Raw genomic sequence first — 27,688 nt, forward strand, 5'->3', positions numbered from 1 at the left:
TAAAATAATAGGCCGAGCGGGGTTTAGGGGGCGAATAAGGGTCCAGGCGTCCATTTGTAATTACTGTTGGGAGGGGAGGGCTTGATTAGAATTTTTTTGGGAATACCTAGGGTACTCTGAAAAGGGTCAGGGGTTTAATCGTAATTATTTTGTGTAGTGGAAGGGTTTATTTTCTAAATAGAGTGAACATAGGGTTTATTTGGAAAAAGAGATCAAGGGGAGGTGGGGCTCTTAAAGAGATAGGCAGAAGGGCAGGGGGCTCAAGGCAAATTTGCCCTTCTTCCTCCTCCCGTTACCAGGAACAGAGGAGGGGGAGAGGAGCCGGCGGCGGCGCCGATTCCGGCGGCTCCGGGGCACGGCGGCGGCCGGGGGCAGGGGCAAAACGGAGAGGGGAGCAAGGGGGATCTATTCCTCTACTCACCATGAGATGGGGTGGCGCGAGGCGGCCTGACCACGAGGGCCAGTAGCGGCGGGCGGAGGCCCTTGCGGCGGCAGCGGTGCAGGGCCGGGGAGGGGGCTAGGGGCGGCGATGGAGGTGGTGGTGGTGGCGAGGCTCGTCGTGGGGGGGGGGTATTTATAGGCCGGCAGGGGCGGGAATGAGGGAGGGCGCGGTGGAGGCCGGTGAGCTCGGAGGCGGCCAGTAATGGCGGTGGCGTTGGGTCGTCGCTGCGCAAGTGGTCGGTGGCGCGTAGCGGGGAGGGGCGGCCTGGGGGATGCGCTGCATAGGGGGGGGCGGCCAGTGGCGAGGCGACGCGCGGCGGCCAGCTCTGCTCCGCCGCGGCACGCCGGGGCAAGCGCGAGCGCCGAGACCGCAAGGGGGTACGGCGCGCGCAGAGGAGGGCCAAGTTAGGCAGCTCCTGTGGAGTCGCCAGTGGGGGGGGTGGTGGTGGCCGGGCGCTCGGCGTCGGGCTCTGCTCGGCGTCGCGCTGCGCGTGCAGGGGAATGAGGGAAGGAGCAGGAAAGAGAAAAAGAGAAAGGGGGAAAAGAAGAAGAGGGAAAAGAGAAACAGAGGAGAAAGGAAGGGAGAGAGGGGGGCTGCGTCGGCGGGATTCGCGGCGACGGTCGCGAGAGTGCGGCGCGACGCGCGAGGAGGGGGGGCTGCGTCGGCGGAATTCGCGGCGACGGTCACGAGCGCGGGGTTGAGCACGCGGCACGGCGCGCGGGTCGAGGAACAGAGAAAGGATGGCGGTTGAATTTTGGATGTCAGGCGGCGAGACGTCGGGAAATGTTTTGGGCGATTAGGTGCTCGGACGGTAGAGGGTTTAGGGGTGATCCGAGCTTGACGACGAAAAAGTTTTGAAAATTACTTTTAGCGAGTGATTTGTACTGTAATTTAAATAGGGTAAAAACGCGGGCGTTACATACTGACATACTAATAACGCGATATTGTGCATGTCCTGCGCGGAAAAGCGTGTTACCTGCTGTACAATTAAGTTGGAACCTTTCATTTCCAAAACAACCGTCTTCGAGCCCGAAAGGGAAGGGAATGCTCATATTTCCACATGACCTCAAGCATTGTTCTTTAGGCTCGGGGTTGTAATCTGCTCCATAATAGATTAACAGCGAGTAAGAACAAGAGGATTGAAGTTAAATATGTTGATGTTTTGGAGAAAAACAAGCAGGGAGAACCTTGTCGCGGCTCGCATCCTTCCGAAAGGTAAGGATTGGATTGGTAGTTGGATTGGTAGTTATTGCAGTGACAGGTGTAACCTCCATATGACGCGTTTGCACAATTGCTGTTGGTGGCACAAGCATAACTCGCCTTATTCGTTTGCGCTCTTTCGCAGCTTGGTTGGTCCATGATGGCAACCTCAAGCACACCAGGAAGCTTGCTTGCATTTGTCCAACTTGATAAAAGATGGTGCGACGTATAATAATTGTCGCCCATGGAAGCGATTATGCCAAGGTGTACAGAATCTGATCGTGCTGCCATACCATCAGCCCGAACAATTGTTGCCTGAAAATCTGAGATGTTCTGTTCGAAACTGATGAGACAGCAACCGATATTATTACAAGATCCTTGATTCGGGGGTACCTCGCCGCGGCACCTACTCATGCAGGAGCCGATGGGGTTTCCCACATTATCGAACAACTTGACATCGAAATCACAGCCAAGGGCGTAGAAATCGTTATATTGGCCGGGGATAGTTAAACCCTTAGCTGGGGTGTTCCAGGATATATTGTAGTTGTTCGTACCTGATCCCGAGGTAACGTTGAAGAACATAGGGGGCTCAACCAAACCACTACCAGACATGGAAGTAATCTGAGTTGTGCTGTTGCCCAAAAACAGCTCTGGAGGCTGAGTGGCGTGGTTGCAGGTAAGCTCGAGGCCGCCGGAAGCAGCCGGCCCCTATGCCGAAGGGGTAGGAGATGTTGACGTCGCCGCAGCTAGAGGGGCAGTGAGCTAGTGCGGCGGCCGAAGGGATATGCAGTAGCCCTCCGTCTCCCGAGGCTGCGGATGCAGGTGGCATGGCAGCCAAGCATGCCAGCACGAAAGCCATGGCGCAAACTATTTCTCCATCGGAGCTCATCGCTACGCCAGTCAGCTTGCCTGCGTGGTGCTGGTGTTCTACGGGAACTACGCATATTCAGAGGCTTCTTTGTGCAAGCGTAGAGACTATAAAGGCGTCCCTGAGGTCTGATGAGCAGAATCTAGCACTCAGCAAGCACAATGCATGGCCCTAAGCACACGCTACGTACTGTCCAATCAGATGTCACGCGGTCGGTCGTCGCCCCTGCCGGGTCCGTCACGCGCGCGCTATCGCTACTAACTGTGGATGGCGAGAGCTCTGGTAGTTTTGTGGCCATATCAGTGCGTCGTTTTCACCAGGTCACCTTCGAAGGGTGATAGTGCTACAGCGAGAGAGTTGACCAGAGTAGACTTTGAATTGCCACCAACTGGTTAGCAGTCGGAGATTTTTTTTATTTTATTTTTTTTGCGTGCAGTTCTACCCCATGTAGCTCCCAGCCAGGATTGGATCCCCGACTCTTGGTGGAAATTTGGCTATGTAACATCAAAATAAGGAGCATTGGCATACGTGTACCATTCGAAGATTTTTGGTACATATATATGCTGCTACTCCAGCTGTACACTGAAGAGAGCATGCAATAGTTTTTTACTTTTACTCACTGATGGAAATTGTTTTCTATTGCTAATCAGTTTCTCTAAAACATCCTCTATCAACAGGTAGCCTTAGGTGGTTGAAAATCAAAGTGTTGATTAGGAAACCCACAATATGGATAATATATTTTCAGACCAAAAGCAACTTGCATTACTAATTTGCTATGCTTTAGTTTCCATAATTTTACGAGTGGAATTAGAACATATACCGTCACCCTTTTCCTGCACTACTACGTCCTGATCATCATCACGTAAACTAAACCTTTTGGGTCTATTATTAACAAACCTCACCAGGGGTAAACTCGATATTGACAGAAGTCTATACATACCACTACTGACGTAATTTTCATATTTATATCTCATTCGACATCTTGGCGCGTTGATCTACGGAGTCCTCTCACAAGTTACCATATGCGATGTGAGCGCCCGTGAAGCCTACCGAAATACATCACAAGGATAATAAATTCATTCGCAAACGATTACAGCACTTAGCCCATACATATCACAATCCTTACAGCAGGGATGATTATTGGATGGGGGAATATCGACAGGGGGCTGAAAACCACCCGCCGTATGGTCCCCGTAAGTTAGCGGTCGTGACAGCTAAAGAGTTTGTGTTGGCGTATGGTCCATGTAAGTTAGCGGTCATCGACAACTGAAGAGTTTGTGTCTGCGTGTGTGGGTTTGTGTTGGTGTTCGCACTTTTTTTTCCTCTCCAACAAAATAACGCGTAGATCTCATATGTCTTCGAGAAAAAAATCAACAGCTAAAGATGTGCGTGATTAGTATTGACCAAACGTTTCATTGAACCAATCTATAATGTACAATCTATAATGATCGAAAACTTTTGAAAACGTTTATCACCCAAATTAAACTCGCCGTACACCTCATGTTGGACCCACCTGTCAAGGTCGAGGGAGGCGGGAGCGAGGGTAGAGTCTTAGAAATTGGAGGTTAGAAGATGTTTCTGCCAAAAAAATAATTTTTTTCTCACCACTGGTTTGTTCCGCCCGTGTGTACCCGCTTGTCGACTCTCGTCAATCGCTTGTCATCTGCTTCCTCTTCTCTGCCGCACTCCTGCACTCCTCCCCTTCCCTCCCCATCCGTGATCCATTAATCTGTCCGCCGCCCCTTAACCTCTCTGGTCCCGTCTCCTCAACCAAGCGCGGACCATCCCCGGTCGGAGGAGGCGCAGCGGCAGCGGGAGATCATTAGCGCCCACCTCGATCCCAGCGGCGGCACTCACCTAGCCAAATCACCCCGCTTGCTGGACTCCCTGGCGCATCACCGCACGCGACGCTTCAAATCCGCGACAGTTCTGCTCCTTTGCGCTCTGCAAAATACCTTCCACAGGTCGCATCGCTGGACACTAGATGATCATCGTTTCCTGCATCGCCTCCACACGCGCCATCTGCTGTGGGGCCCCGCCGGCTGCGATGGCCTGTGCAACTCCAGCTCCGAATCGAATGCAGACGTGGCCCAGGCTGATCATGAAGGACAAGGACGGCCATGAGCAGGCGATGGCATGTGCAGCTCCGAATCCAGACCTACGTCGTCTGGAACGGCTATGAGCAGCGCAAGGGCAATACTACTTCACTTACCCATATGACCTCCACCAGGCCCGCGCCCGGACGATAACATCGACACGGCCGCGTGCCCTGCACGGTCCCGATCCGCCTGCACCAACCCGCCACCGCGTCAGGCCTCTCCCCTCGCCAGCGAGCCCACCGGTGAGCGTTGCAGCCGCCTCCCCCTATCCCTGCTGCCGACATAAGCCACGGGCCGCCGATGAGCGCTCCTTAGCCCAGCCTTAGGACCCCTTTCCCCATCCGGCCGTCGTGCCGCTCTTGTGCAGGAGCCCATCGCGCCGCTCGTCGATCCCGCAGCCGCCGTCGCCCTCCGCTGCCGCGTCGTGTCGTGGGCCCGGATGCCGGTGCCCCCTCTCACGGCACTACCACGCCGCGGCCCTGGGAAGCCAGGACCCGCGAGCGTGCGTGCGCACCGTGCCGCGCCACGACCCCGCCATGGCCTTGCCGTGCACGGTGACCACGCGACGCGGCCGCGACGTCGCGTTCACGTTACGGCCAAGCCCCCTCGGGCATTCCCTCGAGCACGCCCGGGGCGCTTGCCACACACACACACTGGCACTCACACACACGACCACCCAGGGCCCGAGCCGCACCGGATCTGGCAGCCACACCAGATCCGGTGGGAGACCGACAAGCGGGCTCTGCCTGTCGGGGGAAACGTGGGGCGCTGCCCCCTGGGCTCGTGTCGTCAAAGAGAGAGAGGGGGAAGAGAGTGATAGGCCGAGGGCCGGCTTGAGCCGGCCTGCACGCCTAGCCTGCCCAAGGACCCGAGCCGGCCTGCGGAGCCGAAGGCCGAGCTGACCCGTGAAGCCCAGCCGAGCTTGGTTGGGCCTTGACCCGGCCCAACACCTTTAGGCCCAGAACCGAGCTGAGCCCTTTTCTTTGTCTTTTACCCGACTTGACCGAGGGCCCCACCTGTCAGCCTCGGGGTTAGGCTGACCAGTGGGACCCACCGACCCGTTGACCCGTTGACCGGTCAACGCTGACGTCAGCAGGTATTGACCCCCACCAGTGATGTCAGCATGCCATGTGGCACGCTCTGGTGCTGCCACGTGTCACTGCTGAGTGATTTTCTTTTCCGAAATTCTTTTTATTAATTTTAGAAATTCATGCTCCAGACTGAACCCAGATACCCCTTGAGATGTCAAGTGAGCAGCATTGACAGGATTGGTATGTGCATGCAGATCCCTAGCATCGGGGGCGTAACAAAGGTTATCTCTTCATCATTTTTGGGCAAATTCCGTGCTTCTCTCATAATTTTATTTCTCAAGAACTGCAGCCTCATCTCTACTTCTTTCATAGTTGGTCTCTGCCCTCCTTTGGCCGTTAAGCATGCTTCTGTTAATGAGGCAATATCATTAATCTCTTCCTGGTCTGCCTCTTCCACAACTTGTGAATCCAATATTTCCATAAGAGACCCTTCCTGAAGCCCTTCAATGAAGTAATGAGACAAGCTTTGTTTCGCTCCTAGATTGTTGATAAAAATTGACTTCTTTCTTGTCAAAAGTTCAATAAGTATTACTCCAAAACTATATACATCACTCTTCTCAGTTAGTTCACCAGAATGATAATACTCCGGATCCAAGTAACCGAATGTTCCTTGCACAATTGTCACCACATGTGTTTCATGAAGTGAAAGAGACCTTGACGTACCAAAGTCCGAAACCTTCACAGTGAAGTTGTCATCCATGAGTATATTGGAAGATTTCACATCTCTATGGAAAATAGGTATTTCAGCAGCCGAGTGTAGATACGAAAGTGCCCCCGCTGCATCCATTGCAATCCTTATACAATCATCCTATGATAGCAGGCATTTTACCATAGTATCTGTGTGAAGGAGGTCATATAGAGTGCCATTTGATATAAACTCGTAGACTAGTAAAGGCACCTCATCTTCTAGGCAACAGCCAAAAAGTTTCACCACATTGCGGCGTATGATTTGAGATAAAATAGCAACCTCATTGATAAATTGGTCTATCTATATTTGCTCCACTACTTTAGATTTTTTTTATAGCCACAACATGCTGGTCTGATAGAATTCCCTTATAAACTGTGCCATGTCCTCCACAACCAAGAACACGGGTAGCATCGTAGTTGTTCGTTGCCTCCTCTAGTTCCTCCAAAGAGAATATCATTATTTTGTTTGTAGTGCTTTCATTCGAGATCAGTTGCTCCAAGAGTAGACCTTGATTTTTTCTTGAAGTATGCTCTTCTTATTCTCCTTCGGATGCCTTGCTTCCACTTACTGATGAGTATGATCGCACATAATGCAACCATTATGGAGCCAAGGCCACAGGCAAGCCCAACTGCAATACCTACAATCATTAAATGTGGAAATTAACAATTTGTGAGTTCATCTTTCAATGATGGATAAAAGATGACCTACCAAGAATTAGATTATGCTTCTTAGCTGACATGACACATTTTTGTTTTGTTGGATCATACATCTTTCCGTGGGAGCAGCCTGTACAGTTGAAGCCTCCATCATAATTGTGGCATATTCAATTGCATTTATTTGGAATAGAGCACTCATCAATGTCTAGACCACCAAGACGCATAGTTGCGTCACATGCTAGCGATGCAAGTAAAAACATGCATTGATCTTCACTATCTCAAAAAGGTAATGCGATGTGTGATCGTGGAGGTGCTGGCGGTGGAAGTAGATGCATCAAAATTCTAAATACTCTGAATATATAACATGTGTGTATTGTTGCCTTCTTTATAAATGTAGTGTTTGAAAAATGAGATGCTGTGCAAATATGGTTTAAGAGAGAAATATAACCTGTACAAGTATTTTCATTTTGCAGGTATGGATTTCCATGGAAGCCATCATTACACTTGCAGCGATACCCATAATGTGTCTTCCCTCGCGTAACATTTTGACAGTTACTGTTGTGACTGACACACGCATACTTAGCATTACTCTGAGCGTCTTGACAAGTCAAGTTTGCAACAACCCACTTTATTATTGTTTCCTCTTCCTGCGAGAAATAAAAAATACCATCCACAACCGACACGGAATAGTACCCAAATTCGTAAGTACCACCATAATTAGGGTTGACTATCCTTTCCATATTATTGGAGCTTGTGTCATTCAGCATGTTGCTAACAGCCAGAAACCCATCATCAAGTGGTAGACGAGTCACACGATATTGTGCATACCGACGGTTAAGAACGGTGATACTTGTTGGAATTATGGGCTTGGCCTATTTATTCTAATCAATACAATAAAAGAATTTAAAGCTCACTATTAAATGTTAGGGAATCAATTGCTTAATTCCGTACCGGGATTTGAGGAGGATCTCAACCGATTTAAAGGGTGGACTTCGTGTACATCACCTGTGAAGCCGGTAAGAGGAGGTCGGTGAACCACACGCGCGCGCTCGCTCGCCTCGCCGAGTCGACCTAGCGAGAGCAGGCCTCCGGAACCTCTGCTCGCTGAAGGTCCTGCACGGGACGCGGGCAATCAGGTTTTTGGGGAGCGTCTTGACGCTACTGCTCGCTCCCTGATCGTCTACTTCCCGGCGTGAACGAACGACTACTTCGTCTGCTTCCTGGTGACCGTTCGTGGGACTGCACTGCGAACCTCTTCCTGCATCGACATCGTTCGGCTACTTCAGGCAAGGCCAGTCGAATAGCATGTCTATTTCAGCTGGTAACGGCGCAACCACTGTCCCGCCTTGGGTACACTCTAAACTTATTCTGGTTTAACTTTTTATTCATGCTTATTAGTAAAAATAATATGAACACATGCACATATCTTATTCACACATTATCACTCATACCTTTTAATGGTTCAAATTACAAACGTTGGCAAGAGTGGCTTATACTATGGTTAACAATATCGAGAGTGATCCATGTAAAAGAGGGTAAGCGTGAACAGTTCACTCCAGAGGAAGGGAGTGCGTTCGATGAGGCTGATACCCTCTTTCAAGGCTTGGTCATTAGTGTTCTCGGTGAAAACCTGGTGGATTCCTATGTCCGGCTGCCAACTGGCAAAACGTTATGGGATGCTCTTGAGGCTCAATATGGAGTATCTGACGCTGGCAATGAGTTGTATACGATGGAGCAGTTCCTTGAATATAGGATGGTCGAAGACCGTACTGTGGTGGAACAGGCTCATGAAGTACATACTCTGGCAAAAGATCTTAAAAATTATAGCAAAGAGTCCCCATGTGTGTTACCCAATAAGTTTGTGGCCGGAGGTATTATCTCTAAGCTGCCATCTTCTTGGAGGGACTTTGCTACTTCTCTAAAACACAAGAGACAGGAGTTCACCATAGATGGACTCATAGGGACTCTTGATGTTGACGAGAAGGCGAGAGCAAAGGACATACGTGGGAAAGGAGTTATTGGTGCTTCTAGCGCCAATCTTGTTCAGAAGAACAACTCCCACAAGAATAAGAAAAAGCCACCGCAGAACCAACCAAAGACTAAGCAGACAACCACCTTCAAGAAGAAGAAGAAGAAGGGAGCTTGCGATGTGTGCGCTAGTACGGAAAACTTTACTGCAAAGTGTCCGAACCGCAAAGGCAACCACTCCGCCAACATGGTCATTAGCGAGCCTGGAGAAACATCGGGGTACGGTAATTTATTACCTACAGTTCTTTCAGTTTTTTTATTCACCCGAATGGTGGGTTGACACTGGTGCTAATATTCATGTTTGTGCTGATGCTTCTTTATTTTCTTCTTACCAGGACGGCGGGACTTCCTCCTTGCTGATGGGGAACGGATCGCATGCGCGTGTTCTTGGTGTTGGTACGGTAAATCTAAAGTTTACTTCGGGGAAAACCGTGCAGCTGAAGAACGTGCAACATGTCCCCACCATCAAGAAGAATCTAGTCAGCGGCTCTCTACTGTTTAGATATCGTTTTAAATTAGTCTTTGAGTCCAATAAATGTATCTTATCTAAGTTTGGTACTTTTGTTGGAAAAGGTTATGAAAGCCGCGGAGGCTTGTTCCGTCTTTCTTTGTCAGATGATTGTAATAAAGTTGCATACAATGTTATTAACGTTGATGAAACAAATATTTGGCATTCGAGGCTTTGTTACGTTAATTTTGGTTGCATGATGCGCTTAACTAATTTGAGTTTAATTCCAAAGTTTACTTTTGTCAAAAATTCTAAGTGTCATGTATGTGTTGAATGAAAACAAACTCGCAAGCCTCATAAGGCCGCGGAGGCGAGGAGCTTGGCACCCTTAGAATTAATTCATTCCGATTTGTGCGAAATGAATGGAGTGTTGACAAAAGGTGGTAAAAGATATTTCATGACTTTGATTGATGACAGTACTAGATTTTGTTACATCTATTTGTTGAAGTCAAAAGATGAAGCTTTACGCTACTTTAAAATCTATAAAGCTGAAGTAGAAAACCAACTTGAGAGAAAGATCAAAAGAGTTAGGTCAGATCGTGGTGGCGAGTACTTCTCAAATTTATTTACTTTATTCTGCGAGGAACATGATATTATTCATGAGAGGACGCCTCCCTATTCACTTCAGTCAAATGGGGTTGCCGAAAGAAAGAACCGCACTCTAACTGATTTGGTTAACGCCATGTTAGATACAGCAGGACTTTCCAAGTGTAACGCCCTGAAAATCCACCAGAATTAAAACATGCGCTAAGGTGCTTCGTTCAGAAATCACTCGTCGTCAAAACCCTAACCAGATCGCAGTCCCGTCCCGCACCGCTCGGTAGCTTGTCGACCGCGCGCGACCGCTTTCCGCGATTAGCGCCGGCGCGGTCCTTTTCCCCGCGCAACGCGCAAATGCCGCGCACGCGTGGCCGACCGGCCGCGGCCGCTGCCGCGATTGGCGCCGACGCGTTTCCCTTTCCCCTTGCTGATCTCCTCGCGCAGTGTGCGTACGTCGCGCGCGCGAATCCCGCCGGAACGCGTCGCCCTTTCTCTTTTCCCCATTTCCTTTTCCTTCTCTTCTCTTTTCCTTCCCCATTTCCTTTTTTCCTTTTTCCTTTTCCATTTTCCCTTCTCTTTTCCTTTCTTCCCTTTTCTCTTCTTCTTTTTTCCTTCTTCTTTTCCTTCCTTCCCTCCCTTTTCTTTTTCCCTCTTTCCTTCCTGCTTCCCCCTCCTCTCCCCTGCTCCCGAGCACCCCCCCCCCCGCGCGCTAGCCTCTGCCCCGGCCACGCCACGACGCGCGCGCACGCGCCGCGCGTGGCCGTGCGTCGCGCCGCGCCGCCCGTCGCCACGCCCTCGCCCCTGGCCCACGCCACGCCACGCCGCCCGCGCGCACGCGCGCGCCGCCCGTCGTCAACCGCGCCGCCCGCCGCTGCTCCCTGCCGCGCCCCGCCGCGCGCGTCGCTCCTGTGCCAGCACAGCTCCAAGTACGGCGCCTCGGCGCCCTCCCCGCCACGCCGTGTCGCGACGGCCGCAAGCGGCCGAGCGCCATTGATGGCGCCCCGCACCGCCCGCCGGCCGCCACCGCCTCGTTCCCCTCCGCCTCGCCGCCCACTCCCTCTATAAATACCCCCAGCGCCGCACTCCACCACCACGACCACCACCACCGCCCCTACCCACTTTCCCCCTGCCCCTAGCGCCGCCGCCGTGCACCCCACCACCGGCCGCCGCCCCACACCGTGGACCCGCTCCCTCACCGCGTCCCAAGCCGAGGTGAGGCCGGGAACTAGTCTCCCGTGACCCCCTCTCTCTTTTCCCCTCTCACCTGAGCCGCCCCGGGCCCCGGCCGCCGGATTTGGCCGGGCGCCGGCGCCCCACCTCCCCTCCTCTGCTCTGTGCGGGAGGAAGGAGGAAGACAGGGGCTATTTGCCCAAAACCCCCTCCCTTCTCCTGTTTTTCCCAAAGGAATTTCCCTAACCACTCCCTTTTGCAAAAGAAGCCCTACCCTTTCCGTTAATTCAAACCAAACCCCTCAATACGCAAACCTAGTTATACTCGACACATTCTAACATACTCAGGGTATCTCTAGGAAATCGTAAATAGGTCCTCACTCTTTCCGGATAATTACGAACAAGCCCTTGGACCCCCGTTTAAACCCTAAAACCCTCTTTAGCGCGTCATTTTATGCGCGAAACGACCTCCGATTGACCCGAAACTTTACCACGCCCTTTCTAGTATAGTTCTAGCCATGCCATTAAGAAACCACCCAAAAATATTACCCCTACCTCCGTAACTAAATTGTTTCCGATTCAAGCTTGACGATAAAAGCTTTTAGTTCTCTCGCTTGATTGCATGCCTATTTGTTTGCGTCGTAGGACACGGAGTGAACGAAGAGGTTTCCGACTGCGACCAAGCAACCGAGGACCAGTTCTGCGACCCCGAACCCGAGGGACAGTGCTTCGACCAGGACTTTCCGCGAGGATTTGACGATGGCAAGTTCAATTCCGCCCTTTGATGCATGTTTTTGTCCTAGTTTTTATAAACACAACCCGATGGCCTATTTTATAAAATTGCATGGTTTTGTGTGCCGTAACCATGGTAGGATAGCCACCCTTGTTGCGACAACCATACCTTGACCACCTGATTTTATAAAGAAAATGCGTGTGTGTGGGAAAGGGTAAAATGTGGATTTGAGAAATGAGTCGGACGGGATGGATGGCATTTCTGTGTGAATTGCCGTTGGTGTCCTCGTACCTGTGTGGTTGAGCGTGGAGGGGAGATATCCATCTTGTCACCCCTAAGGACCGAGTTGATGTGTCGTCTCACCTAGCTTCCTGTCGTGCAAACCACTTGACCGTTGTATGGGCAACGGCTTGGCCTAACCCCACTAGTTAGTCTGATAGCCATCAGGAGAGCTGGGAGCAACGGGTGATCAAGGAGACGGGATAAGCTCTGTGTGACTTATGCCCCGGTTAAACCTCGGTGGTAGGTCGAATGACCCCTTGATAAATCCCGTGGTGGCTAGTCAGGTCTAGCTAAGGTGGGTAAGGGCTTCGATGGGATCTGCACCGGCACTAAGATGTTCGTGCTGTGGTACCCCACCTGTGGGTAAAGTTGCACACCTCTGCAGAGTTGAAAATCTATTCGAATAGCCGTGCCCACGGTATTGGGCAAGTTACGGTGTGGTCACATAACTAGTGTTTCTCCCTGGGAATGGATGGGCTGGTGTGAGTTGTTTGGAAAGTGTCCGGCAGTTGTGCCGTGTGCTACGGCGGACGGGGAGTCCGGTAGCAGTTTAAAACCTGGATCCTGTGTGGATCGACACCGTGTGCTCTTTGATACTAGAGAACTTGTTTTGGAAAATGTTTTAAAACAAATCTTTGCATACAACTGAGTTTTCCGCAAATGAACCATGACCTTACCCTTGGATTACCCTGTGCATTAAATTCTGTTATACCCCCCTCCGTGGGTGTGATTGGGCTTGCTGAGTACGTTTGTACTCACCCCTTTCTTACTGTTACAGTGGAAGACCCAGACTACGTCCCCGAAGACAACGAGTAGGGTTTCGTCCTGCACCCAGTCTTGCCTGTGGTTGAGGCCATCGTTGGATTCCGTATGGCGCAAGACTCTGATGATCCTCTTTTCGTAACTAGTGTAGTGGTGTGGATTTTAGTTGTAATCCTCGCGATAGTGGCGCTTCACTGCCCATTACCGCGAAGAGTTGTACGGTGATGTACCATCTGTTGTAATAAAAGTGTTATCAGCCTCCTGGGACTGATAAATTAACACTTTTAAGTCTTCCCTGATGGGGGGACGCTTCACCAAGTAATGGTGGGGTGAGGCTATATTGACTGCATGTCATGTCCTAAACCGTGTTCCTACAAAGAATAAAGAGATAACACCTTTCGAGCAATGGAAGAAGGAAAGGTCAACACTTTCATACTTACGTACATGGGGTTGTTCGGCAAAAATAAGTGTGCCAGTAACCAAGAAACGTAAGCTTGGACTAAAACTGTGGATTGTATCTTTTTAGGTTATGCTATTCACAGCGTTGGGTATAGATTTTTAAAGGTAAAATCTGGAGTACCTGACATGCATGTTGGTACTATAATGGAGTCCAGAGATGCTACATTTTTTAAAAACATTTTTCCCATGAGAGATGAAACAAGTTCATCTAGGCAAGAGTTCATCGAGCATGATAGCTCTGCTGAGCCGATAGAATACAATGAACATACACTTGTGGAAAATTCTGAGGAGGATAACAATGATGCTCCGGGAAAGAGCAAGAGACAAAGGACTATAAAGTATTTTGGTGATAATTTCATTGTATACCTCATAGATGATACACCCGGAACCATTGAAGAGGCATATTCATCTCCTGATGCTGACTACTGGAAGGAAGTAGTGAGGAGTGAGATGGATTCTATTATGTCTAATGGAACCTGGGAGGTCGTTGAACGTCCTTATGGATGTAAACCGGTTGGATGCAAGTGGGTGTTCATGAAAAAGCTAGTCCAGATGGTACTATTGAAAAGTACAAGGCTAGACTTGTGGCCAAGGGTTATACCCAAAAAGAAGGAGAAGATTTCTTTGACACTTATTCACCAGTTGCCCGATTGACCACAATTCGAGTGTTACTTTCCTGGCAGCCTCTTATAGTCTTCTCGTTCATCAGATGGACGTTATAACAGCTTTCCTCAATGCAAAGTTAGAAGAGGAGATCTATATGGATCAGCCGGATGGGTTTGTATCAAAGGGTCAAGAAGGAATGGTTTGTAAGTTGTTAAAATATTTATATGGTCTCAAGCAAGCGCCTAAGCAATGGCATGAAAAGTTCGGCAGAACTTTGACCTCTGCTGGCTTTGTTGTGAACGAAGCTGACAAATGTGTGTACTATCGCTATGGTGGGGCTGAAGGAGTGATTTTGTGCTTGTATGTGGATGACATACTGATCTTTGGCACTAGCCTTAATGTGATTAAGGAAGTCAAAGAGTTTTTATCTCAAAGTTTTAAGATGAAGGATCTGGGAGAAGCTGATGTTATCCTTAATATAAAGCTGGTAAAAGAGAGCAATGGTGGGGTGATTCTTACACAGTTTCACTATGTGGAGAAGGTGTTAAGTCACTTTGGTTATAGCGACTATAAACCTGTCTTAACACCATATGATGACAGTTTAATTCTTAGGAAGAACAAAAGGATAATGCGAGATCAGCTGAGATATTCTCAGATCATTGGTTAATTAATGTATTTAGCTAGTGCTACAAGACCTGACATCTCGTTTGCTATAAGCAAACTGAGCCGGTTTGTTTCAAACCCGGGAGATGATCATTGGAAGGCTCTTGAAAGAGTAATGCGCTATCTAAAGGGGATAATGAACTATGGAATTCACTACACCGGGTACCCAAGGATACTAGAAGGTATAGTGATTCAAACTGGATTTCTGATGCTGATGAGATAAACGCCACAAATGGATATGTGTTTACACTTGGTGGTTGAGCTGTTTTCTGGAAGTCTTGCAAGCAGACCATCTTAACGAGGTCAACTATGGAAGCAGAACTCACAGCATTAGATATCGCCACTGTTGAGGCTGAGTGGCTTTGTGAGCTCCTTATGGACTTGCTGATAGTTGAAAAACCGATACCGGCAATTCTAATGAACTGTGACAATCAAACGGTAATTATCAAGGTGAACAGTTCAAAGGATAATATGAAGTCATCTAGACATGTGAAAAGGCGGTTGAAATATGTTAGAAAATTGAGGAACTCCGAAGTTATAGCCCTGGACTATGTTCAGACGGCTAAAAATCTAGCAGATCAGTTTACAAAGGGTCTTTCACGAAATGTGATAGACAATGCATCTATAGAATTGGGCTTGAGACCCACGTGAGTCATTCTATAGTGGAAACCTGTTCTATGTGATCGGAGATCCCATGAATTAGAATGGTGAAACAAACTAAAGTCTGACTGAGAGAAGAGAACCTTTGTGAAAAGGGCTCATTCTGTGTATAAGGTGCATTTCTCTTCTAATCTGTATGGCAGGTTGGTCTATACCTTTATGTGTTCGAAGTGGTTTTTTTAAAACAAATGAGTTGTTTTCTTGAAACAAAGATGTTGTCCTACAGAACATCTGAAAGGAACACACCTATATGAGTCTGACTACTGGTCATGGTCTATGAGAACTGGGTATTCTCTAGAAACTCATGAAGGGCCTGGAGTTTGATTTATAAGTTCCAAACCGCGGGGATGCTTTTGCAGCTTAGTACCAGTGTAGGGCTCTGGTCAAACTTGTTTGCACAAGACTGGCAATTCAAGGCATAGTCCATTGTACAGTTGTGAATAAGTGTAGCTTTTATCCTAGATGGAAGTTCATCTTAACAGTCTCTGTCAAATACTGGTATATCAATGAGGGAATGAGAGCATTTCTAGTGTGGCTTGAATTTCTTGGTGAGGATTGTTGGAATTATGGGCTTGGCCCATTTATTCTAATCAATAGAATAAAAGAATTTAAAGCCCACTATTAAATGCTAGGGAATCAATTGCTTAATTCCGTACTGGGATTTGAGGAGGATCTCAACCGACTTAAAGGGTGGACTTCGTGTACACCACTTGTGAAGCCGATAAGAGGAGGTCGGTGAACCACGCCCGCGCGCGCTCGCTCGCCTCGCCGAGCCGAGGCCGTGGGCGAGGCGCGGCGCGGCGGGCCGGACGGGCGGTGCGGTGCGGTGCGCGGCCGGACGTGATGTGCTGAGATGAGATGAGAAGAACGTTTTGCTGTTAACAGCATTAAAACAGAGAATAAACGTTGACAGTAATGACTGGAGAATCACACCAGTAACTGCCGCTCATCAAAGCTCTTTACGACGTCCAGGTTCGTTGAACCTGAGGCACCTCCACGCCTATATAAACCACCCCTTCCTCCTAGCATCAACACACACTTCAGCACTTGATCCAGGTACTCCTGCTTAGGAGACCTCTCCCTTCTCCCTCTGCTGCTTTCTGCCGTTCCCATCGCTACTTCGTCTGCTTCCTGGTGACCGTACGTGGGACTGCACTGCGAACCTCTTCCTACATCGACATCGTTCGGCTACTTCAGGCAAGGCTAGTCGAATAGCATGTCTATTCCAGCCGGTAACGGCGCAACCGGTGCCTCCGGCACTGGTCCCGCCTTGGGGTACACTCTAAACTTATTCTGGTTTAACTTTTTGGGGTACACTTATTAGTAAAAATAACATGAACACATGCACATATCTTATTCACACATTATCACTCATTTATGCCATGAAATTGCTAGTAATATTTGGAATTAAAATATACCGAAAATTACCCAGTTATCTAACAATAATGTCACTTGGTGTGCAGTTGAGTCGAAAGTTAACGTTTGCGTAACAACCTTCTTCCATCCCAAATGGGAACGGAATGCTCGTGTTTCCACATGATGTTGTACAGTTCTCTTCGGGGCTTGGATCATAAGCTGCTTCATGACAGATGAATGAGGAATTAAGAATGAATGCTAAAAAATTCGTAAGGCTACTTTATATAGCAGTAAAAACATTCGACCGGTTCTTAACAAGTCGTGTATGGCAATAAATTTGTTAGATGCGGAATCGGACCATTTTTTTCCAAACTGTGGAATAATTAATCATCACACATGAACCTTCTGTGATTGGGTGGGTGTTTTTATTTGGACGTAATATAAAGGAATACTTGGTTCATTGCCATCGCGAATGTCTATAATAAAAGGAGTGCCATCACAAAGGACCTTACTTGAAATAAGCTATTAAAAAAGTGCCATCACAAAGGACTTTATTTGAAATAAGCTATTAAAAAAAGTGCCGTCACAAAGGACCTTATTCGAAATGTGCTATTAGCCATATATTTGCCATGGCTGCCATTAATCTTTCCATATTAATATTTCCATATTGCCTCTACTGCCCTCATTTTCGACCTTATCTATTTCCTGTGCCTCTTTATTAGGGGAGAAAATGGGACGGCTATTTCCCAACCTCTCGCCTGCATTAATGGGTTTCAGATACTTGCTGGATAGGAAAACTTGGATATCTAGTGTTTTGTCGACCCCCCACACCCCAAAAAAAATACTGGATATGGATACTACTTAATCAGATAACGGTTATGGGACGACCGGTATTTGTCGGATATCATAAATCCGTTCAGAGATCAGATAGTTATGTCGTCATGCAGGATACATAGCATATTCGTTCAAATAGTTACGGCTCGGAACCCTAACTCGATTGATGCCCAAAAAGATGAGTTTCAGCCCAAGAGTAGGATGCCAGAATGGGTCAATAATGCAGCATATATGCATGTATAGGGTCAAGAAAATTTGACAACAAATCGTCGAGGACGAGGTGTTTGTTTAGGCTCAAATAAACAAAGTGGTGAGGCTCAACTGAAGATCACGTTTTGCGTTGTAGTTTGCCGTGGCAGATGATATATGTTATCATATCGATCTTTTGTAAACTTTTTAGGCTGTGTGTATCCTAACTTTGTAGAGGCCAGGGTGTATCTTAATGCGATTTCATTACCTTATTAACTGTCCAAGACCGATTAGTGAAGCTTTTGTTATCGAAAAAGAAAAAGAAAAAAAGGGGTGATGCTCTAAGATTCCACTGGCCAACCATTTCTCAGCTCAGTCAACGGCACCAGCCACCAGTATGGCGAGCCATGGCAGCCGCCATACCTGCCGCTGATAACCCCTTCCCTCCCCGCGCCAGTTCGTTTCCGGCCGCCCTGCGCCATGGATCCATGGATGCCAGGTCTGTTCGTCTGGTCTAGAGGAAGAAGAACATCACGTTTAGACTTTTGGGTTTCTGGAGAATTGGGCCGTCAGGTACTCAGGTAGTCAGGTATCAGCCCATCACAGACCGCACAAGTCCATCACGAATCGTCAAAACCGGACGGAGTCACCGTCGCCCTCGTCAGTCGGCCTTCTGCCTCCGCGGTTTCGTCGTGTCGGTTCGTCGCCTCGTCGGCTTGTCGCCAGACGCGCGATGGCAGCGGACGGGGAGCAGGGCCAGCGCAGCCTCGGCCTCGATGGCGTGGAAACGGAGCCGGCTAATCCTCCTCAAGAACCTGATGTTTCTGTTTCTATTGGTCTATCGTCTAATTGAGCTAGCAGTGCTCCTTCCAGTCGCAACAGCATCTGTGGAAAGAGTCTTTTTGGTTATGAAAATTATAAAAACTGAACGACGTAATAAGATGGACGATGACCGGCTTAATGATTTAATGATATGCTACAATAAGAAGGAGATATTTAAAGGAATTGATAATGAAGCAATCATGAAGCGCTTTCAAGTCTTGAAACATCGGAGGCTGAATCTTCCTCGGCCAGCTCGCCACACTTAGTGCTTGTATAGTATATTTATCTAATCGTCTACTTATCAATACCTAATATTTTTATACAATTAAGACTGATGACTGATATATAGTAAATTTATGCATATTCAATGGTTATATTTTTTTATACAAATAACTAGTGGTAGGTTCGCCATAGGTAGATTTTGATCCTGACTCCGCCACTGAACGGCACCAAACAACAATGGCAGCAGGATGAGGAAGAAGGCAAAGGCATTTATATCATTTTTCACTGCGTTAGATCTTGACCGGTCAACAAGTATAAATTTGTCAGATTTGCAACTAGGACCACATATTTTGGATTAGCCTTTTTTCACTACTGGGATTTTTTCAGATTGGAGACATTTGCAATGGCAAACAAAAAATTATTCCTAATATAAACTGACAGCTCGCGCATGAGAGAGAGAGAGAGAGAGAGAGAGAGAGAGAGTATTCCTAGAAATATATGTTGAACCATTAAAAAGAAGCAACGAAGTATAGACCTGGGGTGCAGCCATTTACAACGTAGGGGTTGCCTTGCCTGTTATTGGGGCACAAGCAATTGTAGCCTCGTTGAGATGGTAGGTTCTTGCAGTTGCTTTCATTGATACATGCATAACTATCCTTATTCACTTGGGCACGTTCACAATTTGGTTGGTCCGGGATGGCAATCTCAAATCTCGAACCGTATAATAAATTGCTTGTATTCACCCAACCGGAGTAAAGATCGCTCAAAACGAAGGTATACTCCTCTGGTAAGAAAACCTTGGCATCATCTAGTTGTGCTCTCGTACCGTTGCGGCGGACAAGCTTGAACATAAAACCTGAAAGGTCCCTTGGAAACGAGATGTAGCTGAAAGAGGTGAGAATCCGAGAGGAGGAGGAGAACGAATCAACCGCACTTCTCGTTGATCACCAGAGTGTTACATATATACACAGCCGAGCTGCAACTGCAAGCGAGATTACAGGCGGAGCGTGTGGCGCCGTGCGGAGCGGGTGACGCCGTTCGTGGTGAGCGCAAGCGACGTGGGCGTGGCGATTACGGGCGTGGTGCGGAGGCGAGCTGGTCTTGCGGACGGCCGTTGTGTCAGCTGCTAACACCCCCCGCCCCCCCCCCCCCCCAATCTCGGCGTTGGCAACGTCGATGTAGAGATTGTTCCTGAAGTCAGAGAAGAGGGCCATCGGCAGACCCTTGGTGAACACATCCGCTAGTTGGCGTTCGTTTGGCACTTGGACGACGCGGACCTCGCCGATGCCCACCTTTTCCCGGACGAAGTGTATGTCAAGCTCGATGTGCCTCGTGCGCTTGTGGTGGACTGGATTCCGAGTTATGTATACCGCCGATACGTTGTCGCAGAACACGATCGGCCTCTGCGCTTGACCGGGACACCGTTGTTTGTCTCTTGGATGACCAGGAGACCAGCGCGTCGCCGTAGAACACGCAGCAGCCCGACGTCAAGCGTCTGGTGTCTGGGCACCCCGCCCAATCCACGTCTGAGTACGCGGTCAGCTCTAGAGACGGAGTGGCGCGGAGGGGGATGTCGAGAGTAGGTGTCCCCTTGACGTAGAGGAGGATGCGTTTGAGCATGGCAAGGTGGACGTCCGTAGGTGAATGCATGTGGAGGCAGGTCTGTTGAACGGCGAAGGCGATGTCGAGCCGTGTGACGGTGAGGTATTGCAGTGCGCCAGCCATGCTGCGGTTTGCCATCAGTTGTCGAGGTCTTGGGCCTTGTGTCGGCTGGTGTGGCAACTGGCTTGCAGTTCGACATTCCAGCACGCTCGAGGAGGAAATACTTGAGGTTGCCCATGTCCTTGACGGCGAAGGCCGACTTGAGCTTTGCCAAGATAAGTTCTAGGAGGCCTGTGGATGACGCCGACAGAACCATGTCGTCCACGTACAGGAGGAGGTACGCTGTGCCTGTGGAGGAGTGGAGCACAAACAGGGACGAGTCCATGGAAACTAAATCTTGCATCATTCTCTTTAATACATACCCACCTTCCACAAGTGATAAAGTTAAAATGTTTTACCTCTACAATTATTAGACACTCTCCCTCTTCGTCAATTATTAGTTAAAAGCGTTCTTGAACTGAATTATCTTTCCTTCACAAACAATGTGGATTTTGGTACTTTTATTCGTCTGCCATACTTTTTTCCGTAGGTTTGTATGAATAGCTCTTTGTGTACAAAATATTTGTTCCACAATTTAAAATGACAGGGGTAGTGTGGTGGAGAGTGGGAGGTGGCATATGGTACGGCTTTTTGTTGTCCGAGTTTGTATGAATTGTTTCATGTATATAAACTTTTCATTCCACTTTAAATTTTTGTTCCACTTATCCTATGAAAAATGGCAACACAGTAGCAGAATGAGAAGGGACACAAAAATCTTTTTGAGCCTGTTTGTTTTTGTATTTCTTTTCTTTTTTTCCATCGGCGTCGACTGCAGCGAGTGCTAAGAGCGTCTGGGGAACCACCCCTCATGGCGCCCACGAAGACAATCTCGAGGCAAAGCTAGCGGTTCATCCAGAGATCGGGTGCCGTGACTTGGGGAAAGGAAGTAATAAGAATCGTGGAGCCGCGACGGCGCGGCGCGCGCGGGTGAAGGCCGGTGCCTGCAGTATGCGCGCTGCTGCGTTTCGCGGCGGCAAGCCGGCCGTCGCGCCCCGGCAGCACGTAGCCATCGCCCGTCCCTGCTGGTGGTAGGTTCTGACCCGCCTTAACGACCTGATGTTTTTAACTGAAAAATATGACAGCAACTCAGTCAAATCATACGTACTCTACCAGCCATGCCGGTACTAAGCTGAAAATACTCCACAGGACAGATGGGCAAAAGGAAGCGATCTGAGGTTCAGATGGGCCGGCACACGACATGGATCGCTTTGGTTAGGCGAAGAGGCCACCCCTCCTTCACGGGCCACCTTTTGTCTTGAATAAAGCACCGCATCGGCCCATCTCGTAATATCCTATCCTTTTGAGCCCGAACCTCGCCGCGGTGTCGGTACGGTGGTTGTACCCTGGCCTGGCACTAGGGATGGCAATGGGTCGGGTTCGGGTCGGGTGGAGCCAAAACCCGACCCATGAGAAAATGATATCGGGTCGAAAACTAAACCCACACCCGCACCCATGGGTGGAATTTTGCACCACGCCCGAACCCGTCGGGTTTCGGGTCGGGTGCGGGTGCCCGTCGGGTTTTGCAATTAAATATGTGATGAAGCAAAAATCAAAGACTATTCCATAACATAGATCCACAACAAGCACTATTCCAACATAAATCCATAACATAAATCCATACAGCCACATAAATCCATAACATAAATGACTATTCCAACAAGCACTTGACCATAAATCATTAAATCCATAACATAAATGTTGTAACGAATTAGAAATAACACGATTACAGGAACAAACAAACATAAGTGCTAGTTACAAAACGTGGTCTAGCACTCCATCAGAATTCAGAACCAACAAGGCATGACGCAGGGGGCTGGACGCAGGGGGCGCAGGGGGCCGGACGCCGGGCGCCGGAGCAAGAGGCCGGACGCAGGGGGCCGGAGCAGGGGGCCGGACGCCGGGCGCCGGCCGCCGGAGCAGGGGCCTGACGCGGGGGGCCGGACGGAGGGGGCCGGAGCCGGGGGCGGACGCAGGGGGCCGGCCGGCCGGACGCAGGGGGCGCAGCCGCGCAGGGGGCCGGAGCAGGGCGCCGGACGCCGGGCGCCGGAGCTGGTGCGCGCGGCGCGCCTGGGCGGTGGTAGCTGGGGGCTGGCGCCTGGCGGAGTGGCCGGCGGCGGCCGGCGGCTGCTGGTCTGCAGAGTGCAGACTGCAGTGGGGCGTGACCGCGTGACTGCGTGAGGGACTGAGGCCGGGAGAGGGATGCTGGCTGGCGGCTGCTGCCTGCTGGGATGGGGAAATTGGGGGAAGGGCCGAAGGGGGTAGGGTTTCTTGTTGGGCTGGGCTAAAATTGCTAAAAGGCTTCTTTTCGGGCGCCCGATGGGCATCCGCGGGTCCAATTTAAAACCCGAACCCACGCCCGAAATTAGACGGGTCGGGTTCGGACGGACCCATGGGTGCAAAACAGCACCCAAACCCACCCCCGTCGGGTCTGAAACCCGACGGGCGCCCGAACCCGCGGACCCGATTGCCATCCCTACCTGGCACCCTGCCTCTCCCAGTGCTCATCGCCGACTCTGCCGAGCGCCGCTCTTACAGGTCGCCGCAACGTGATCGGCACTCGGCAGGGCGGAACAGGTTCCCCTCAGGCTCGGGATCTCCTCTCTCCGCTACGCCAATGATCTCATTGCGAGCTGCAGCTGGCCGACGCGGCGCCATGGCCATGCATGGCTACTGAATGTTTTGTCTCCTAGAATTGGTAGGTACAGCCCCTTGGCACATGGCCATCTCAATGGAATGTACGAAGTATTGCTTGATGTATTTAGTAATTAACAATGGTTGGTACGAAAAATTCCCAAGGTAGGTACTGATCCACGCACGCTCACAGTGTTGCCGAAGATTATTAGAAATCTAAAACCCGACAAGCTAACTTGGGTATTTCTATATGCAGAACAGTTGCATATATGCTGTTAGCTAGAATGTACTTTTCAGATCAACAAATGGAGTTCTGAAGTTCTCTGTTCAACGCTTGCCTACAGTGCAACTGATACTGCCACGAAAAGACATGCAGCGGAAGAGTAAGTTCCTATAGTGTCCTGATTTCGTCTTGCCAAATCTTTCAGTGTTCTGAGCGTCAATTGATAGTAGCCATGCTAATACTAGCAAAAACGATGCCGTAATATGTTGCAGCTTAAATCATATATCAGTCAGACGCCTACAGGAATAGCTGATCTTACCATTTGCAATTGACATCAAATTATTATTGGACTCGTTGGCAACCACCACTGTGTTCTTATTCAACCAGGTCTCTAATACAGTGACTCATGTTGTACTTATATGCATCTACACAAGACACGTGGTATACGATACATCGATCATACACATAAAATGTATCTAGGTGATATAGTCTGATCTAAAGGAAGCTAATTAACTATAATGTGATCCCTTACTATAAGATATGCTATCTCAGATGTGTTCAACACCTAAGCAAGCGCTTGGTGGTTATCTTGCACAAATGTAGTTAGCGTGGCATCCCGAATAATGAAGATGCAAATTCTTGCTCCAAACTGTAGCACCCGGACATCCCTTGATGAGTTATATGGGCATCATTGTCAATATTTATATGTTTATGTGGGTTCTTAGCTTCTGGGCATAACAAAGGCTCAATACCTCCATCTTTTTCATGTAAACATTGTCTTTTTCTCAGCCTTTCTGTTCTTAGGAATTGCAACCTCATCTCTACTTCTTTCATAGTTGGTCTCTCCCCTCCTTTGGTCCTTAAGCATGCATCTGTGAGCGAGGCAATTTCATTAATCTCTTCCTGGTCCGCCTCTTCCAAAACTTGTGAATCCAGCATTCGTACAAGAGACCCTTCCTGAAGTCCTTCAATGAAATAATGGGATAGGCTTTGTTTTGCACCTAAATCATTAACAAAAATTGGCTTCTTTCTTGTCAAAAGTTCGACAAGTATTACTCCAAAGCTATACACATCACTCTTCTCTGTTAGTTGACCAGTATGATAATACTCTGGATCCAAGTAACCAAATGTCCCTTGGACAATTGTCACCACATGAGTTTCGTCAAGTGAAAGAGATCTTGAAGCACCAAAATCAGAAATCTTGGTTGTGTAGTTGTCATCCAAGAGTATATTGGAAGACTTCACGTCTCTGTGGAAAATTGGTACTGAAGCAGCCGAGTGTAGATAAGCTAGTGCCCCTGCTGCTTCCATTGCAATCCGAAGGCGATCATCCCATGATAGCAAGCATTTAACTGTAGTATCCATGTGAAGAAGTTCATATAGCGTGCCGTTTGAAATGAACTCATAGACAAGCAAGGGCACCTCATCTTCTAGGCAGCAACCAAACAGTTTCACCACATTGCGATGGATGATTTGAGACAAAATAGCAACCTCATTTATAAATTGATCTATCTCCATTTGCTCCACTATTTTGGATTTTTTTATGGCCACCACACGTTGGTCAGATAGAATACCTTTATAAACTGTGCCATGTCCTCCACGACCAAGAACACGAGTAGCATCAAAGTTGTTGGTCGCCTTGTCTAGTTCCTCCAATGAGAATATTTTTGTTTTGCTTGTAGCACTTTCATCTGAGATCAGTTGCTCCAATAACAGACCTTGATTTTTCTTGAAGTATGCTCGTCGAATTCTCTTTTGGATGCCTTTTTTCCACTTATTGGCGAGTACAATTACACCTAATGCAATAAATATGGAGCCAAGGCCACAACCAGTTCCAATTGCAGTACCTATAGATATGAATTTGCTGTTGTTATGAAATCATGTTAATGTTTACAATGCAAATCGTAATTGCAAGGGGATTTTGTTTGCTATAGCTTACCCAGAAGAAGATTCCGTTTCTTCGTTGATATAGCACACCGCCTCTGTGTGGAATCAAACTCCGTACCATGAGGGCATGGTTTGCATTTATAACTTCCAAGAGTGTTTTGACATTTACCATTGCAAGAGTTTGGCTCTGAGCATTCATCCATATCTGTAGATAACTCATTTGTTATTCAATATATATGTTTTTTTATAGATATATTATTGCGTTACTAGCTGCTTAAAAAAATCCCCTTGTTAGATATCCTATCTGATTTATAGTCTCTGTGTACAAATTTAAACTCTGTTATGAGTATGTAAATTAAATGATTTTTCTTAATTTTGGGGTATGAAGATGTTAGTACTGTAGCACATACTGAGAGGGAGGGAGGGAGGGAGGGAGAGAGAGATACCTCGGCAACCATCCAGTATGTATGGGTTTCCTCTGTAACCAGAATAACAATTGCAACGATATCCCATAAAGATTACACCATGGGTTACGTCATGGCAAGAACTGTATACGCTGCGACATGCGTAGCTGGTGATATTCTGCTTAGCTTTCTCACAAGTCGAGTTTGTTATTGCCCATCTTATAACAATATCATATTCCATAGAAAAATAAAATACATCTTCTACAGGACCCTCTATGTAATATCTTCCATGTTCATCGGTATTAGCTACTACCACTTCTTTCCCGGAGCTTGCATTGTTTAGCATGTTGCTGACAGTCAGAGTCCCATGTTCTACTGACATACTAATAACGCGATATTGTGCATGTCCTGCGCTGAAAAGCGTGTTACCTGCTGTACAATTAAGTTGGAACCTTTCGTTTCCAAAACAACCGTCTTCGAGCCCGAAAGGGAAGGGAATGCTCATATTTCCACATGACCTCAAGCATTGTTCTTTAGGCTCGGGGTTGTAATCTGCTCCATAATAGATTAACAGCGAGTAAGAACAAGAGGATTGAAGTTAAATATGTTGATGTTTTGGAGAAAAACAAGCAGGGAGAACCTTGTCGCGGCTTGCATCCTTCCGAAAGGTAAGGATAGAATTGGTCGTTATTGCAGTGACAGGTGTAACCTCCATATGACGCGTTTGCACAATTGCTGTTGGTGGCACAAGCATAACTCGCCTTATTCGTTTGCGCTCTTTTGCAGCTTGGTTGGTCCATGATGGCAACCTCAAGCAAACCGGGAAGCTTGCTTGCATTTGTCCAACTTGATAAAAGATCGTTCGACGTATTATAATTGTTGGCCATGAAAGCGATTATGCCAGGGTGCACAGAATCTGATCGTGCTGCCATACCATCAGCCCGAACAATTGTTGCCTGAAAACCTGAGATGTCCTGTTCTAAACTGATGAAACAGCAACCGATATTATTACAAAATCCTTGATTCGGGAGTACCTCGCCGCGGCACCTACTCATGCAGGAGCCGATGGGGTTTCCCACATTATCGAACAACTTGACATCGAAATCACAGCCAAGGGCGTAGAAATTGTTATATAGGGCGGAGATAGTTATACCCTTAGCCGGGGCGTTCCAGGATATATTGTAGTTGTTCGTACCTGATCCCGAGGTAACGTTGAAGAACATAGGGGCCTCAACGAAACCACTACCATACATGGAAGTAATCTGAGTTGTGCTGTTGCCCAAAAACAGCTCTGGAGGCTGAGTGGCGTGGTTGCAGGTAAGCTCGAAGCCCTTCCGGAAGCAGCTGGCCCCTATGCCGAAGGGGTAGGAGATGTTGACGTCGCCGCAGCTAGAGGGGCAGTGAGCTAGTGAGGCGGCCGAAGGGATATGCAGTAGCCCTCCGTCTCCTGAGGCTGCGGATGCAGGTGGCATGGCAGCCAAGCATGCCAGCACGAAAGCCATGGCGCAAACTATTTCTCCATCGGAGCTCATCGCTACGCCAGTCAGCTTGCCTGCGTGGTGGTGTGGTGTTCTACGGGAACTACGCATATTCAGAGGCAACATGCTCTTCTTTGTGCAAGCGTAGAGACTATAAAGGCGTCCCTGAGGTCTGATGAGCAGAATCTAGCACTCAGCAAGCACAATGCATGGCCCTAAGCACACGCTACGTACCGTCCAATCAGATGCCACGCGGTCGTCGCCCCTGCCGGGTCCGTCACGCGCGCGCTATCGCTACTAACTGTGGATGGCGAGAGCTCTGGTAGTTTTGTGGCCATATCAGTGCGTCATGTTCACCAGGTCACCTTCGAAGGGTGATAGTGCTACAGCGAGAGAGTTGACCGGAGTAGACTTTGAATTGCCACCTACTGGTCAGCAGTCGGAGATTTTTTTTTTTTGCGTGCAGTTCTTCCCCATGTAGCTCCCA

General features: G+C 48.5%; 3 protein-coding genes and 1 pseudogene across 7 annotated transcripts in view; 1 reads left to right on the forward strand and 3 right to left on the reverse strand.

The window, feature by feature from the left end:
- Positions 1-2,602, reverse strand: part of LOC112881589 (wall-associated receptor kinase 3-like) — a 49,358-nt gene extending 46,756 nt beyond the window's left edge. The window contains exons 1-2 of one of the 3 annotated variants that reach the window (XM_025946379.1): positions 1,630-2,602; positions 1,419-1,541 (exon numbers count right to left, since the gene is read on the reverse strand). In XM_025946379.1, the coding sequence (XP_025802164.1) occupies positions 1,419-1,448 (30 nt within the window). In that variant the 5' untranslated portion in view covers positions 1,449-1,541; positions 1,630-2,602. Of the gene's footprint in view, positions 1-1,190; positions 1,542-1,629 lie in introns of those variants that run through there. The other 2 variants (XM_025946370.1, XM_025946361.1) reach the window with 2 other exon arrangements.
- A 3,163-nt stretch (positions 2,603-5,765) lies between these two features.
- On the reverse strand, positions 5,766-20,864 carry LOC112898136 (annotated as a pseudogene).
- A 1,514-nt stretch (positions 20,865-22,378) lies between these two features.
- LOC112898144 (circumsporozoite protein-like) lies at positions 22,379-22,756 on the forward strand. Its single transcript, XM_025966532.1, has one exon. It carries the CDS (start codon positions 22,379-22,381, stop codon positions 22,754-22,756), a length of 378 nt encoding a protein of 125 aa, XP_025822317.1.
- Positions 22,757-23,753: 997 nt separating this feature from the next.
- On the reverse strand, positions 23,754-27,313 carry LOC112881553 (wall-associated receptor kinase 3-like). Of its 3 annotated transcripts, XM_025946315.1 has the most exons (5): positions 26,919-27,052; positions 26,364-26,707; positions 25,766-26,275; positions 25,372-25,524; positions 23,754-25,279 (listed from the first exon to the last, which is right to left on the reverse strand). In XM_025946315.1, the coding sequence occupies exons 2-5, from the start codon at positions 26,653-26,655 to the stop codon at positions 24,036-24,038; spliced, it is 2,199 nt and encodes a 732-aa protein (XP_025802100.1). In that variant the 5' UTR covers positions 26,656-26,707; positions 26,919-27,052; the 3' UTR covers positions 23,754-24,035. The 3 variants fall into 3 exon arrangements, with proteins under 3 accessions (XP_025802100.1, XP_025802092.1, XP_025802085.1); XM_025946307.1 differs by having other exon boundaries at positions 26,153-26,275; positions 26,364-27,313; XM_025946300.1 differs by having other exon boundaries at positions 26,364-27,313.
- Between the last annotated feature and the right edge of the window lie 375 nt (positions 27,314-27,688).

This window comes from Panicum hallii, chromosome 1 (genome assembly GCF_002211085.1).
Source record: "Panicum hallii strain FIL2 chromosome 1, PHallii_v3.1, whole genome shotgun sequence".
Lineage (NCBI taxonomy): Eukaryota > Viridiplantae > Streptophyta > Magnoliopsida > Poales > Poaceae > Panicum > Panicum hallii.

What these genes read in the sequence shown, in the direction of transcription:
- LOC112898144 (XM_025966532.1), top strand. Translation starts at nt 22,379, where the DNA reads ATGACGCAGGGGGCTGGACGCAGGGGGCGCAGGGGGCCGGACGCCGGG.
- LOC112881553 (XM_025946300.1), bottom strand. Translation starts at nt 27,312, where the DNA reads ATGCGTAGTTCCCGTAGAACACCACACCACCACGCAGGCAAGCTGACT. An exon ending in CATACTGGATGGTTGCCGAG is followed by an intron (nt 25,525 to 25,765) that starts GTATCTCTCTCT and finishes AGTTATCTACAG; the next exon opens with ATATGGATGAATGCTCAGAG. An exon ending in GAAACGGAATCTTCTTCTGG is followed by an intron (nt 25,280 to 25,371) that starts GTAAGCTATAGC and finishes TCATATCTATAG; the next exon opens with GTACTGCAATTGGAACTGGT.